The sequence below is a fragment of the Populus euphratica genome, unplaced genomic scaffold, assembly GCF_000495115.2.
Source record: "Populus euphratica unplaced genomic scaffold, PopEup_1.0 scaffold42.1, whole genome shotgun sequence".
Lineage (NCBI taxonomy): Eukaryota > Viridiplantae > Streptophyta > Magnoliopsida > Malpighiales > Salicaceae > Populus > Populus euphratica.
The window spans coordinates 804,197-821,544 of NW_011499903.1; the positions used below are offsets into that span (position 1 = coordinate 804,197).

Below are 17,348 nucleotides of genomic sequence, written 5' to 3' on the forward strand. Positions count from 1 at the left end.
AGACTTCCCTTTTTTGGGTGCCCAACTAAATGAATTGGGCTGAGATATTTTTCTTTGGGTTAACCCAAAAAACTATGATGGACTGACCCATACAAAGCCCAGGACCAGAAGGGTAGAGAGTGATTTGAAGCCCTGAATTAACAGACCGTCTTCTTGGACGCCACAAAAAAGGGTTTGCTTCCTCTGCTCTCACGGATTCAGGCGCAGCGGAGGGACAGGGAGAAGGAGAGGAAGCTTGTATAGCTTGCTATTATTTGGTGCCATGTCGAAAGAGAATTCAACAGCCCGAATATGGCTAAGCAGGAGCTCTCCTGCACTTTGAAGAACTTGATGGTAATAAAAACTTTCCCTTGTTTATGTAATAGCTCGATATTTCTCTTCATACGAACACATAGACATCATTAGTTAATATAATTTAATACTTGCATTTTCACACAATCTAACATCTTTGTGGTAGAGAGTACATAAACAATATATTCATATCATTATGTCATCATGCATATAAGTTTACATATTTGTTTTCACAAAGTTTTCATTACAAGTCTTTAAAAGTGCTAAATGGTAATTCCACACTATTATATTGTTACACAAAATACATATCATCCTAAACATACGATTATATAGTTTATATCAAAACCCGCGGAATGAAATTCCTACACGCCATTGTTATGTAATGTTCCTGTTACAATTTAAATGCAATAAAAGAATAAAGAATAATTTTTAATATTATAATAATGGGAAGAAGAATATTATTTCAAATTTTATTATTAACTTGGATAAGTTAATTCTTTTCATTAACTTTATATAATACAATTATTTTTTATTTTATCAAACAATATTAATTTTATTTGTATATCATATTCATTCACTTGACTTGACTTGAGTTTTAGAGATTGAAGTTGATTCCTTAGTCTCCTTTAAACCCAAGTGTCATCATTTAAATGTATTTTTTGCAATTAATTCTATATATCAAATAATTATATCATTACCCAAGATCCTTCCATTCAACCTTAATTATCCAATAAAAATAACCAATAAGAACATTATTAGTTGAGATTAATTATTTTATTTATTATCAATCATCCATTATAGATATTATTAATTGAAACTAATCTCATTATTCAATCTCAGCCATCCATTATAGATATCATTAGCCAAAGCCAATTACATTATTCAAATTCCAGTCATCCATTGTAGATACCATTAGCCAAAGCTAATCACACTATTTAATCCCAATCATCTATTATGAATACCATTAGCTGAAGTTAATCATATTATTCGATCTCACTCATCCATCACAAATATCATTAGCTGAAGCTAATCAAATTATTTAATTCCTGTCATCCATTATAGATACCATTAGCCAAAGCTAACCACATCATTCAATCCCTGTCATCCATCATAAATATCATTAGCCGAAACTAATCACATTATTCAATCTCGATCATCCATTACTAATACCATTAATCGAAGTTAATCATATTATTCAAGCAACTATTTCATACAAATTCCAATAATCATACCCGAGTAGCAAGAATTTATATAAAATTCATTATGAGGATCTAACATAATAACAGAAAGGGGTAAAGACCATCTACCTGTTCTGGGTGAAGTTTTGATCCCGATCGCACTTCCTGATACACCAAATAATCATCAATTAATACATTTGTATTTAGAAATTTCATAGGTCAATACCACACATATTCCAAAAATGCACATGCTCACATTCAAGCATTCCACATGTTATATAATTATATAACAAAAGTCATTGTATCCATGTTCTTCTCAATTCTAAATTTAGGTTACCTATAAAAATTCTATAGTTTAATTCTAGAGTTCCATAATGAAGTTAGGCCAAATCAATGATGAAATTGTTAACGAGAATTAAATCATTTATGGTAAGAAATTCATCAACAAAGTCACTTTCATCACAAAAAATTATTAGCAAAAACTAAGTCGCTTCTAACACAGAAATCATCAACAAAAATTAAATCATTACAAACATAAAAAATCATTAATAAAAACTAAGTTATTTTCGACATTTCAACCTAGTTCGGACATAGACCACAACCAAATCATATCCGACTTTATGAAGTAAAGTCGATAAAGGGTGTTTCTATTTCATAACAATAATTTATATTTAACCATATTATAAGGACAACTTATTGATCAACATTCCTTCCTATAATGACGGTAACTCTATCACATTCCTTTTTTGACATATTATGATTTTCCTTGATGTTAACTTCACTTCTCATTCATCGTAGCATGGTAAAATACATCCTAAACATTCTAGTTTATTTTATGCAACTTAACATTGATAAAAGTAAGAAACACATATTATCTATAATTTCATCAAGTTTATCATAAGGTTCCCACACAATGCAAGATCAATATAAACATGTACACTGTTTTCCAAAGATTCTCCCACCTAGTGGTCCATAGCCGAACCTAGTGTTATCAACAACTATTCATTCCATGAATCACAATTGGATCATTCCAACTTATTAAACACATTCTAATAGGAATTATTCATCATACAAGAGTTTATTTTCATTTCATGTCTTGTTTCTCTGAGAGTGTTCATCATTGTTTTTTTCTTTTTAGCCCGACATTGGTGCCCATTTCCTTTCTAATTCACACATCCAATTCATCATTTCTATCACAATTCATCATTTCTATCACAAGCATGTCCACAACAACATGTTATAATCACACATTCATTCACTTGATTTATAATCATATAAGTTTATCAATCATATAAATAACAATCAAGATACTAACATAACATAATTTCTGTTTCAGATTCAAACATGTTTCTAAAGGTTTAATAAGACCACAACAATACATTCCATAACTTCATTCAGGATTTTTACATCCATAATTATCCATATTCATCAATATTTCTAATAAGGATTCTGCATTTGTGTTCTTTCATTCCTTACTCTTCTTAAATCTTCTCTTTTTATTGTTTATTTTGAATTAACAAGTTTAAGAACTCTAAATCTTTCATTTTAAAGTTTCTCCCTCTCCCTTGTCTCGAAATCTTAAAGCAACAAGCTAGAAAGTGATATTACTCTTACCACACGATTTTAAAAAAGCTTTATTCCGGTTTTAGTGATTTTCTTCTTTTTTTCCTCTCGATTTTTCTCCCCTTCTTTTGCTATCCTAGCCGGCCCCCTGCGTTCTTCCTCCTTCGTGTTTTCAATTCTTCTTTCTTTCTACATAATCATCCATATTCATCAATATTTTTAGTAAGGATTCTACTCGTGTTCTTTCATTTTTTATTCTTCTTAAATCTTCTCATTTTTTGTTTGTTTTAAATTAACAATTGTAAGATCTTTCATTTTGAAGTTTCTCCCCCTCTCTTGTCTCCAAATCTTAAAGCAAATAACGAGAAAGTGATATTACTCTTACCACACGATTTTAAATAAGCTTTAGAAAATTTTTAGTGATTTTTAGTCGGTATTAAGCTTGTTACATTATGGGTTCTCATTTGTTGGCATGATAGTTCATGCAAAGAGCAGCTCAGAGAGATGAGAGAATTAAGAAATAAGAAGAAGAGGTCAAACCTGATGGGAATTTCTTTTCCCTGGTATCATTAACAAGTGGTAATTTTGAACTAGTGCGTTTATATCCATATGTTATGTTTACATGTGTTATTTTTACTCCTTGGTTTCTAATTTGATGTTGATTTTCATCGGTTGTTTTGTTTTTTTTTTTTGGTTTGTGCTTTGACTGGATATTTGCATACTATAAGCATATCGTTTTTGACTTTGGCTCGCTGATGTTTATTTTAATTTTCGGTACCTTTTCGAATGAGCAAGTTGAAGGAATGAATGAACACAGCATTTTATCTGAAACTTCTTAGAAAAAGAGTTCCTTTTTTGTTGCTGAATAGCGCTTGCCATTGGTATAACAATTGCATTAAAGTTGCATCTTTTGCATGATTGGCTCCCGTGCCTCATCACAGATTCTGCACTTTTGACACTGGAAGACCTTAGTAAATTGATTCGGATGACACGACTAACTTGATACCTAAGAGCCTCTATTTACGTAGACATGTGACCTGAGTTTTCGAACTAGCATTTTAGATGTCCTTGTAATTTAACCAAGGTCCTTGATGTCATTACCAAATCTGCTATCCTTTGAAGATACTTATGGTCCACGTTTGAAGGCCAATATGTTGCTATTTGGATCCCTAGGATCTTAATTAAGCCGCTCAGATGCCTAGCCAGTGACTCTTGATATTTTTTATTTATTCTTGGAGGAGATCACTTAGATTTCTTTTTTATATAAACTGCAGTGCGGTAATAATGGAAGGGGTCCTGACCCAGGAGCAGTTTTTGGCTGGATGTCTTTTCAAAGTTTCATTAGGATGAAGGTCAAGTGACCTGAAAGTTTTTATTCAATGAATAATCACTTCCCAACCTTCTTTTCTGGCTTGTGTTCACTGCTCTCCTCATGTCAAAACCATTATCTTGGTAGAAACTTAATAAGCAGCAGCAAATGAAGCTTCTGATGCACGTGCCTCTACTTCCAGCTGTTAGTGGAAGATCTTTGAGGTGGGTAATTAGATTTCTCGAATTCTCATTTGTTTTATCCTGATAGTTCTCCTTTAATAGTGGTTGGTAAATTCTATGAAGTAAGAAAAAGAAGCTTTTGTGAATCTTATACCTGAAAATGGAAAAGAAAAGAAAATGTTTCATACCCAGGATGAACAATTATCAGTTGACAGTTGCTGGACGTGTGATGCTATTGGAGTGGTCAATTCACAACTTGGAATATCAATTCTAAAGTTTCATTTGTGATGCCGTTGTGCAATTGATAGAAAATGTGGCGCCTTAGCAAGATGGCACCACACGATTTCTTCATAGCTTATTTCAGTTGGTAGGCGTCATATCATCTCATGAATTGGGATTGTTTAGTTTGTTCTTAAAACTTTTTTTGTATTCACTGACTAGTTTCCTGTAACTCTCTGATTGAAGGTAGCTACAAGAGTAATTAGCTGTAGTTTAAGGAGCAAGAGAGTGGACAGACGATTAAACTATCATGAGTAATTAGCTGTAGTTTAAGGAGCAAGTAAGAGAGTGGACAGACGATTAAACTATCAAAATGGGATCGGGTGATTTAATTATTTATACTTGACTTCCACAATTGAACATTGCTGTGGATAATTCTTTCCTCTAATTTGCATTTCCTTCTCTCTCTATTTCCAGAGAAAATGAATCATCACCAGATGGAGTAGAGTGCTCAAGCACTGCTAAACCGAGTTCTGAGGTGAACGGAGATCATTAAAGAAAACAATCTGAAGTAATAGCTGAAACACAACATCAAAACAAGTCACTGAAAACGGTTCAAGATGGCGGCGGCAATCATCACTGAATAGTAGTAAAGGCTCCTTCGAGCAGCCACAGCATGACAAGCTGGACTAGAGTGTTCTCAGACCAAAAGGTCAACTCAATCGAAATGAAAGAGGGTGAGCACATGTAGGTCGTTCCCTTGGTAGTCATGGAATTTCTTTTCTTATTAATGTTAGGTTGAGCATTCGTCTCTGTAACTGGGTACACTTCTCTTCTAGCCCTGCATCTTTCCTGCTAGTGAGTGCATAAGATGTTGTGTAATTTCTTTACTTACAGAGATTGTCTCTGTAACTGGGTGTACTTCTCTTCTAGCCCTTCTAACCAACGCTGGTCATTACTGGAATAATTTTGTTTGGACTATTGCTGGGACGATGCTTGGGGCATAAACGCAACAGGGTTTTCTCTGCTGCAGAATGTGGAATCATTTTGATATAGAAACAACGTACAATGGGAACTGAGGAATTAGAGGGGGCTTCCCTCGAAACATCTCCATGTGCAATGAAATGGTTGTAGATGCATCTGAAAATCAAGAACCGTGATTCATGTGGCATTTTCTTGTGCCACATGGATCACGGTTCTCGATCTTCGTGAAGTAATAGGTGTGTTCAATTGAAAGAATTCTTTTTCTTGTGCCACCATATATGAATGAAATAACTTCATCAGTATCAGCTTGTTTAATTTTGTATTTTAAAAATGTTTTAAAAAATTTTAAATTTTTATTTGTTATTGTCTTCAAATTAATATTCTTAGAATATTTTCAAATTATATTAATATTAAAAATAAAATAAAAAATAAAAAATATTATTTTAATATACTTTCAAATAAAAAATACTTAAAAAAATAACCATTACATCTTCGCAAACACCTCCTAATTGCGAAAGATTAAGTTTTTGACATGTAGTTTGTAAGAAGCACAGTAATGGTGTTAACTGAGTATAAGAAGTCAAGTTCGACCCAATTGAAATAGGACCATCCTTCACCCTTTTTTTTTGGCCCAGAGTTCCCTGATCATTGACCGCGGTATTGTGCAAAAGAATACCAGATTAGAATGGCAATCCCCAGAAATGAAGTGAAAGTTTACAGTGGACCACAACAAGGATTTGATACGCATTTTGTTTGGCTAGAAGATGTATGCTCGTTGGATTAGAACACGAAGAGGGTGAACATATGTACAAAATCACTGCTAAGATGATAAAGTTATCGCCAAGTCTATTTCATATACTGTACTAAAAAAAGTTATACTGAGATATCTGAGGTGAAATTTACAAATGATGTAGAAAAACTTCTAACAGGATCTTAAAAAAACAGCAATTCTAAGTATTTATGAGCACAGAAAGATTTATGTTGTTATTCTTGGACTGGTTCCCAAACAGAAAGAGCATGCATTATTCTCCCCTTCCATCCCTGAAGCATCCACTGGCCATCTGCATCAACAACAAAATCTTTATGGTACTCTGATTTCACCACAGATCTCACGTCCTTGAAAAGCTCCGGATCTAAGGTAAGTTGCCTGAACCCAACTCTCAGATTTCTCGACTGCCACTGCTTGTATGTCTCTGGCCTTTCAACTCTTGATGTGCCCTCACATGCTATCACATTGATGATCTCTCTTCCGTATCGCTCTTTTTCAAACAGCATTCTGTTTTCATCTTCACGTGACACATTAGCCTCAAACATATCAAACAATGAGGAGTAATGGTAGAGTGCCTCTCGGAACCTAGTGACAAAGTATGGTGCATTGAAAGCACCATTTACAACCCCATGGATAAACATGTCTGGTTTGATCTTGTTGATCAACTTCAAAACAGCGTCTCTTGCACTATTCTCCACAACTGTGTCATCGGGGAGGTTCCTTAGCCGATATAAACTGTTGACGACAATCATCTCGTCTTTGTCAATTCTGAGATCCTCATATCTGATGGTTTCCCATTTCTGTGCTATGGCATCATACTCGAAAGGGACTTTAAATCTCTCACAATATTTTTCTAAGCGACGGCCTGTCTCCTCAACCCTTTCTGTAGGCCGGAAATCTGGTTGGGGAAGCTCAATTCCTGTAATACGTAGCCTGGGAGGTCCACCAGCTCTTTCTGATAGACGCTGGATTAGGCAAGGCCATTGAAAACCGTAAAGAATGCCAAAATCAATAATGTGTAGTCTTGTTGCTTTCTTTGCAAGTTTCAGAATTGTCCGGTTGGCGAAGAAATTAGACATCCTTTTGAATGGGCATGCTCTAACATATACCTGGTAAGCTTTTAAACTCTCAGCTGCTGATGTTCTGTGACTTGCAACTGGTGCAAATGCAGGTGTCATAGTGCCGGCTAAACGTGTATCAAGGGCATTAGCAAAGTAATGCGCCAACCTTTGATTTGCATCACCAAATGGAGAAGAGTGTTGCCTAATCTGCTTAAGTAGCTCACTTGCAGTCCTTTGGTCACCAATTGCCACAGCTTGTGCACATTGGGTGAGGAGAGAGCTCAAATCCACAACTTCTTTATTTTCCTTTCTCTTTGCGCGTGCCGCTCTACCATTAGACCCTTTTCTCTGTTCATTTCTCCCTGCTCCATTTTGTGACTTGTCCAGAAGAGCACATGATGCAGACACATTCTGTGCACCTGAACAAAGCAATACCTCGTCAAACAACTCTGACTGCTCAGACTCTGCAGGAGAAAGTGCAGAATGCTTCTTGCCCCTCTCTTCTTCTAAAGCATCACCATCTTCGCGCTGATGATTTTTCCTTCCCCGTGAACTATTTGGTGAGTAGCCTCTCTCCTCCTTGTCCGGAGGGTTGGAGGAGCTGCGCTCTGGAGATGACATCAAATAATCACTAGTTGAAAGAGAATTGCCGGCTTCTTCTTCCCCTTTGCTGAGCATCTCATAAGCATGCGCCGGACTTTGGAAATCTGTTCCTAGAGGGGTTTTTTCAAGGGAGAAAACCGGAGAGGATTGCGGTACTTGAGATAACTCCAAATCAGCTTGATCAAAAATCCAATCGGATTTTTCAACCAAGTTGTTAGCAGTATGATAGCCGTTGGTGCTACCAGTATTGTTAATCCAAGTGGCACCATCATTCGGGCTTTCAACATTTTGATTGAAACAAGAAAGAATTTGATTCGACGAATGGGGGTATTCCTGACCAAGGACATCATAGAAGGGTTTCTCGGCAGCTTGGAGGGCTAAACAGTCCTGCAACATACAGGTCTTACCCTCCAAGTCCTCTTCTAAAAGCACATCACTTATGAACTTGAGAGTAACATTATTGCTTGGACCATATACTTCAGAACATGAATTTGAGGAAGAAGATGATGATGTTGATTCACTAGGCGATTCAGGATTGAAATAATTAAAAGATGGATTTGGACTCCTCAAGGTATCATTGAGTTTATATCCATTAACAAGATCCCTATTTGGAGAGAAAGAAACTGAAGCATGGTCAAATACGAATCTGTTCATGGAATTTGGGTATTCTTGGAAATGGTTATTCATGAACAATCTGGGAAAATGAAAAGAAAAAAAGACGGAACTATATGGCTCAGGAACCAATCAAGAATCAAAAGCCTGAACTTGCTAGATTAAACCAGAAGTTTTGCAGAAAAATCAAAAGATTGATATGCACACAATAAGTGGATCGCGCTAAAACCACTGATTTTCCTTCTTCAGCAGGAGTTCGCACACTCCTCTTTAAAGGAAAATGGTGAGGCAGTGTCATTTTTTAAGCCTAGACTTCTGAATATTGAAGTTTCCAGGTAAGTGCGGCAAGAGGGACAGGAAGCGGCCATATCAACACTAGATTTGTTTGTCAGATATTAGTGCTTCTACCGTTCAAAAAAGTAAGTGCTGTTATACAGTGCTTGCACGACGGCTGCGATTTTTCCTTTTTAAATTAATATTTTTTAATATAATTTTATTTTTTTTAATTAATATAAATATTGAGGTAGTGTATATCTTAATTAATTTTATTAATAATAAAAATAATAATTATATAAAATTTTAGTAATTATTTTTATTATTAGTTATATTCAAAGAATAAATTTAAATCTGATTAATTAAGTTACATCATTTTAAATTTACTTTAATTCTATATTAAAATATTGATTAATTTTTAAATAATTATTATTAGTTATATTCAAAGAATAAATTCAAATCTGATTAGTTGAGTTATATTATTTTAGATTTAGTTTAATTTTAATTATGTTAAAATAATGATTAAATTTTAAATAATTTTTAAAAATTATTTTTAATATAAAAAAAGTAATTTCAAATTGTCGGCTGGACTTTTGATACAGGTCGGTTTTTTTTTTTGTTTTTGGACAGGGGTAAGGTTGGTTTTCCAAGAACTCATGCTTGCAGCTTGGACACCAAGCTTTGACCAGATGTGGAAATGTGAATGCATGGTTTTTAAATTCTGCAGGGCAGTTGGATGAACCTTTTTCATTGTACTGCCTTCATTCATCTCTAGTATCTTTTCTTCTCTCTTCTCATTGGAATTGAGTCACAGACTGATGCCTTTTGAAAAGAAATAGAAGAAGATTCTCTCTCGTTCTTTCCCCCATAATATATTAACCATTAAGTTTCTGAATACATATTTTTTTATATATAAAAGAAAAGAGATAAGAGGGAGACAGGATCATCAACATCATCTGAACTTGTGAAATATCTTTATTAACTCCATTAAAATTAGCTTTAACTCATAATTTATTTTTTTAAAAATTATTAATTTGAATTTTATAAATTTTAAAATTATTAAAAATTTATATATTTATTAATTTAAAAATCCGTGAAATTAGTCCAGTTATCTAAAAACGGGTTATATATCAACATTTATCTTCTTTTTTTAGTAGGAACCATGGAAATAAATATTGGCATCTTCTTCATAAAATGACATGAGAATTTCTGCAATATATGTTATTGTTTAACCATCTTATTCAATGTTTACAAGCCACTTTCTTCTGTGAAATTCCAAATAATTGTGCCTCCGAGAATAGCTGTCATGCACTTGGAAACTAAGAGCATAACAGAGAGAAGGAATAGGCTAGTGGATTGCCATTTGCCATGGTGTATACTTTCTATATTCTTTAATGGAGGAATATTCCTCCGTCGATCCATATCAGCTGAATCAACACCCCTCTCCTCTCACCCACACGCACTCCTCCCATCACCATCAAACATGCACGTACTGAGAAGCTTCGAGCTCACGAGTCACTGTTCCACCTGCATGCTGGCGCATGCAAAGATTCATCACATTAATTTATTAATAAATACAAAGTTATTAAACTTGATTCGGTTTGTAACTTGGTTTAGGGCTCGAGTTATGAGTTATGGACATGAAAACGGCTACAGGGAGAAACAAAATGCAGTCAATAGTATTTACCAACTACTATGATATTGCATGCTGCAACATCTAATTCATTAGAATTATGGTTGGAAAGTTCACTAGGATTAGGAAATAAACAAGAAAATTAGGAATGCACAGCTTTAATAATACTTCTGCAATAAACCATTTTTAATTTCTCTTGAATAAAATTACACCATTCATTCAGATCAAGCACGTTACAGATTTGAAGTTCTGGTTTGCACACCTGAGAATCAAGGAATGTGCAGGCAGCTTCCATTGCAACTTCAAGAGCCCTAAACCAGGGGATGTATTCCCAAAAACGATGTCAAATTCCTACTTATCCTTCGGTTCAATTCAGAACCTTCTGCCTGTCGTCCATCACCTACCCCTGGCGTCATCAATCGTCCTTGTAGCCCCACCACATACTGCAACACGTGGCTGTCGAGGGAATCTAGGAGTAGAACCTCGTCAGCTGTAATAATACACCGAATCTGCTCTAAGTTTACAACCATAGCCTTCTCTCTGCCAAGGATTGTTGAGGGGTAAACAAAAAGAGGATCAAGCAGGCGTAAATCACGAGCAGGTAGATCAACACGAATAATTTGGGAATGGAATTTCCCCACGAATCAACAAGAATCCATGACCGAAGGTCTTGGCCACGCTTTTTCAAACCTAGAACAATATCAACGCCTTGGAAAGGTTGGCGTCCAGAGGCAGATATATAGCCGATAAGATGAATCTCTACGTCTTATAGCTGATGCTGGTTTTGGAGGGAGAAGGCTTCCTTTAAGGTCCGCCGTTAATAACACGCCCTAAATGCTGGTACATTAGGCAAATCAAAGTGTGAGCATACTTATCACCATCCTTCTTTTTTCCAGGATGTAGAAGTAGAAGAGAATGCTCGTGACTCTTGTTCTCGCCTACAAAAGCCCTTCTTTTTGAAGTCATTTTACTAAGAACAACGAACTTTTCTCATACCATGAGAATTAGATTAGTATAAATTAAACCAAAGAAAGAAAATAATGTCCATAACATTGAATGAACACGACATATTTAGCCTCAGCGCAACATCCTTAGCGTAGCACATTGTGCTACACGGTATAATTTTGCCCAAAGCATGACCAGAGGAAGCCAAACCATGAACCTATCTCGTGCCAGAATTTGCATTAGATTCAAAAAATACTTCAGCACATTTACTTGCTAAATAGAAACAAACAAGCACTTCTCAGGGGTCGGTCAAATTTTTTTTGGTGTAAAAAAATGTCAAGGAAAAAAAATTGAGATTCAAGTCACCGGTTTAATTGATAATTTAAATAATATGAATAAAAAAATATAGTAATAATAAATATAATAACAAAAAATTAATATTAAAAAAACAAAAAAAACAACATAAGTCCAAAACAAATGTTTAAGATAAAAATTAAAAAAAAAATCTAGTTAAACTGAGTTAACTTATAAACTTCATAACAATGGATATAGAATTGAAATAACCTTTAAAGAAAGAAAAACAAGAAAAAAAAGATCTCTTGAAAGTAAAGAAAAAAAAAACATGAAGATTAATTCTCAATACATAAATGTTCAATGATGAAATTACAATAAATAATTTTTAAAATTATAAAAAAAAAAAATCAACTCACATTAATTTTTAAAACCAGTGTCTACTTGAAATTAAACTGAATATGACCATAAATTCGAGACTAAACCTATATAAGTTAAATAGAAAAAATAACAAAGTAAAACTCTACAAATAAAGGATAAAAAAACTTTAGTTTAAAGAAGAAGAAAAAAACTAAGCAAACCTCCTAAACTTGGTCAAATTTTAAAAATTTACAATCCGTGAAATCCTTAATCTAAGTTGAATTAAAAAGCTTAATTTCAAATTAGATTAATTATGAAGGATGAACTCATGAAAAAAATATTAATTTTAAAAACCTGTAAAGACAAAAAATAGCAATAAAAAATATGAAAATTAAATTTGATATTAAAAACCCTATAGAGGATGAAATTATAAAAAAATAATATAAAAAATATTTTAAAAAAAATAAATAACAATAAAAAGAATAAGCATCAGATTTAAAAGATAAAAAAATAGAATATGGTGAAATTAAAAAAAAAAATTGTAATTTTATGATGCAACCATGTTTTTAACTTTTTTTTCAAAATATGACTTAAGGCATTGCGTGACCAAGAAGAAAAAGCCTAATATATGGGTAAATTAAAAAAATGAAAATGAAAAAAAATACAAAAGTTAAAAAATTAAAAAAAAAATCACTTTTGAAAAAAGGACAAAAACCTAAAGAAAATCAAGTGAATCTTCTAAAACCTAGAAAAATATCTCAAACTCTCAACCTATAAAATCTTAAATTCTAACTAAATCAAGAATCTCAATTCTTAACCAATTTAATATTAATTAGTTAAAATAAATTCAATAAAGAGTAACAAATAAAAAAACCCAATAAAACCTTGATCATTTTTAAAACCAGTAACAAATTCCTAGAGAAATAAAATAAATAAAAATAATTTAAAAAATTTATTTTGAATAAAATAAATAACAATAAAAAAATAAAAATTGAATTCAAATGAAAAATAAAATAAATAGGGATGAAATTGAAAAAGAATTCCAACCTTATAATGTTTTTAAAAATATATTATTTCAAATGTAGAAGGAAGGGACCGGGAAAATAAATATAAATATAAAAAATTAGTAAAGAAATCCCAACAAAAAATGATAAACAAAATGACAAGAGATAACAAAAAAAAAACCTTAGTTATTTTTAAGATTAACAAAAAAATCCATAGAAAACAAGTTAAGAAAAAAAAAATCTAGTATCCAATTAAATAAATATTGAAGAATGAAACAAGAAGGGATTAACTTAGATAAATAGAAAAAAATCAAGTAAATACAAACAAATATTCTATACATGGTTAAATTTTAAAAATTTACAATTCATGAAACCTCTATATTTAGCTACAATCAAGAATTTTATTAGGAACCAATATAAAGATATCAATTTTATAAATTTATCAAAAGCAAAAAATTTTTTTTTGGCAATTTTACTTTACAAAATAAAACCGTACAAAACAAGATTAGAAATCTAACCCCGTATAATTAAAAAAAAAAAACATTTGTGTTACAGTGAAAAAGACCATTTTACTCCCAATGTCCAGGTTTTTTTTTTTATCCAAAACAACATTGTAATTATACTATTTAATGAATAAAAACTAAGTCTTGGACTATAATAAAATCTCCTTCACCTTTAGTGTTTTTTTTTTAATGAATTAAAAACCCAAAATTTTACAGTTTCAACGGCACATACACTGCGAAGGGCCTAGTTTATGCTTAAATCTTGAATATCAATTGAAATAGCATTTTTGTTATCGACACATAAAACCTCCTTCAACAAACCCTAAATAATACACAAAAGATTTAATAAAACATATACAGATATAATCATAAAAAAGCAGCTTTATGAACCCCATTAGCCAAAAGCAAGATTTTAATGCAAATCACATAGCTGCAGCTATTTATGCAAATAATGGTTACCTCCAATGGAGAAATCAAACAGGAAAGTTGGATTAAAACACCAAACAAATGGATTAAACGCAATGGAAAAAACCCCAGATTCTAAGAATCAGAAAAGGTGACCACCTGACAGTACTTTGATGGGTTGTTCATTAGTAAGGCTGAAGTGGGTTTTCTTTAGGGCAAACTGCAAAGGCTAGATAGAGAAGGGAATCAAGCAGAAACTCTTAATGGAATAATTAAGAAGAAAATTAATAATAGTTTAAGAGCTTGATTACATTAAAATATTTGGAATTAAAACAAGTTTTCTTTGTTCTTAGTTCAAAAGCTTTAAACATTCCATGGCTACAATTTGGATGAGACGGTTTGCGGGCCTCACTGCCCGGTTCAGCTCCTTGTCAAGCGAAGTTACAGGCCCACTATACGGAGTTTAATAACACTGGTTAAATGAACTTGTTGGTCCCTCAACAATTTTTATTTTGTTAATTCAGCCACTTTTCAATTTAATTTGTGAAAGTAAGCTTCGTACTTCGTGCTTTTTTTTCTTTTTTTAAAAAACTTTTATCCACTTCTATCCAAGTCAAATGTTAAGGTTTACTACAATTGTCTACATGTCATTTAATATAGGGCTCGCTTTTGGTAACCCGTGAGCAAATACTACAATTATAATTGCAAGAAAAAAATAAAATAATAGCCATCATTAAATCAATGTACCCTAAGATACATTTCACTATTTATTAAAACAATAAAATTACATTTTTATCTTTTTAAAAGAAACTAACAAAGCTTGTAATTTGGGGTACATTCGTTTTTTTTATGAGAATACAATGGGCATTAAAAGATTTATCGAGGATAAATTAGTCTACACATGTTTTTTTAGCATAATTAAATGACTTTGTTATCTTTAACAGCTAAAAATTATATATAACTTTAATTCAAGGTATTTTTTTATCTTTTGAATATTATTTGCATGGTAAAATTCGTTGATACCTCTAAAAGCAAATTCACATTAAACTTGCACATGAGAACTTTTTTATCTTTTTATTTTTTTAAAATAGTGAAGTTACATAATTTTCCTTTAATAAAAAATAAAAGCATGGTTCCAAGGGTGTTTTTATCCTTTCTTTATATATATTTTTTATTATTTTAATATTAATATATGAGTTGTCTGGTAATTTTAAAAACTTAAATATTATTAAAAAAACATACACGTCTGCACGTTGAGATCCCCGTACTCTTTGGGAGGTGTGGGAGGGACTGTCTAGTTACCAAAATCAGCTATTTGTGATGGCTTTTGGAGTGGTACGTCCTTTTTTTTCACTTTAGTGGAGTGCATGTTCATTTGAAGATGTAGTTGAGTTTTAGTGATTTTTTTCTTTTCTTTTCTCTTTCTAATTTTTTTCTTTTCCTCTCACTTTTTTATCTCTTAGTTTAGAAATTAATTTATGTCCCTCCAAAAATTAATCGTGTTTTTCAGTTATTATTTTTATTGGTTTTGATTTTTATTTTTTTGATTAATATTTATCTTGTTTTTAATATTTTTTAAAGTTTATTTTTTTGCATTTTTTTGCATTAATTTTTTAAAGTTTATTTTTTTGCATTTTTTTGTATTAATTTTTTTTATTCAATTTGATCCTCATTCTTTTGATTGCTTTTATTTTTATGTTTTACCCTTTTCTTGATTTTTTTTTTCATTTTTTCACTCATCATTTTATGTCTTTTAGTTTTTTTTAATCTAATTATTGTCTTCATTTTTTTAATTGATAATTTCTTATCATTTTCTTGATTTTTTTTCTCTTCATTCTTTCCCCTCAACATTTCATTTAATTTAATTTTTTTATTAAATTTTAATTCTTATTATTTTGATTACTATTTTTTTATCATTTTCTTATTTTTTTCAGTTTAATCCTTAATTATTTTCTTTCACTTAGTTTTTATACTAGAATTGGCCTTCATTATTATGATTGTTATTTATTTTATTTTAATTTTTTTTTTATAATTGGAAAGTTTTCGTGTTTACCTTTTAATAAGGTAATCTTGATCTCATAACTCATGTTGCTAAGTTTAAATATTAGCCCGATTTGAGTTAGGTCTTTTTTTAGATCTTTTATGATTTTTTTTTCCAATTTGATCATTCATATTGATTTATTGTGCTCAAGTTTTATTATTTATTCCACTTTTATTTTTGTGAGTTTATTTTGATTTTATATTCCAGGTAGAGGGTTAATTAAGTTAACCTATGTTTTTGTTTTAATTTTATTATTTAATATTGAATTATTAATTCATGAGCTTTTAATTTTCTTGCTTTTATTTAAATGATAAGAATGTTATAGATAAAAAATAATTGCCCTAGAGGAACTGGGATCGGAGCTTTATGAGATAGATTCTAGGGCTCATTTTCCTTCTTTGTTATCGAGCCCTTGCAATTATAGTGTCATCTCGAGTGTGAATTAGTTAAGTTAATTATGTTAATTTGAGCGTTTTTTCCAATATTTTTTTTTCTATTTTTTTATTTAAATATAATATTTTATTCCGGTCTTATATCATGAGTAATAAGTTAGTCAAGTTAATCCGTATTGACTTAAAGAATTTTTTTCAGTGTTATATTTTTTTTTAATTTTATCATTTGATATTAGATTATTGAACCTTGAACACTATGATTTTTTTATATTTTTTTCAGGATTATTTTAATTTTATATTCTGCATCACATATTATTTGAATTATCCCATGTAGACTTGAATTATCATCACCAATTTTTTTTTTTTACATTAAAAAAAACTTTAACTTGGCCAGCGATATAGAACTGCTACCAATCCAGTCAAGTCTAATTATTTTCTTATAGAAATTATAATAATGCTTAAACCAAAATCCTTATAAAACAAAATGCTTTTCCCCGTTTAAAAAATTGGTTTCGAGAATTTAAACTTGGCCATTGAACTTATTTATAAAATCAAACAAGCCAACTTGCATCAACCAAACTGATTAGTACTTAAAAGTGTATTTTTATCATGGTTTTATATCATCATTTTGCACTTGAAGTATCAATAACTCCTTAACCAAAGCATGTTTTATAATAATATATCTAATAATATAAGATACCTTTAATTTATGGTAAATATTCATTTTAAA

General features: G+C 31.5%; 1 protein-coding gene and 1 long non-coding RNA gene across 2 annotated transcripts; one reads left to right on the top strand and one right to left on the bottom strand.

The window, feature by feature from the left end:
- Positions 1 to 84: 84 nt before the first annotated feature.
- On the top strand, positions 85 to 5,817 carry LOC105133141 (uncharacterized). The gene is made up of 3 exons (XR_843731.1): positions 85 to 333; positions 4,307 to 4,565; positions 5,220 to 5,817. It is a non-coding gene; the product is annotated as an uncharacterized LOC105133141 (long non-coding RNA).
- Positions 5,818 to 6,544: 727 nt separating this feature from the next.
- Positions 6,545 to 9,150, bottom strand: LOC105133142 (scarecrow-like protein 30). Its single transcript, XM_011036984.1, has one exon. The coding sequence runs from the start codon at positions 8,844 to 8,846 to the stop codon at positions 6,711 to 6,713; it is 2,136 nt and encodes a 711-aa protein (XP_011035286.1). The 5' UTR covers positions 8,847 to 9,150; the 3' UTR covers positions 6,545 to 6,710.
- Positions 9,151 to 17,348: the final 8,198 nt, after the last annotated feature.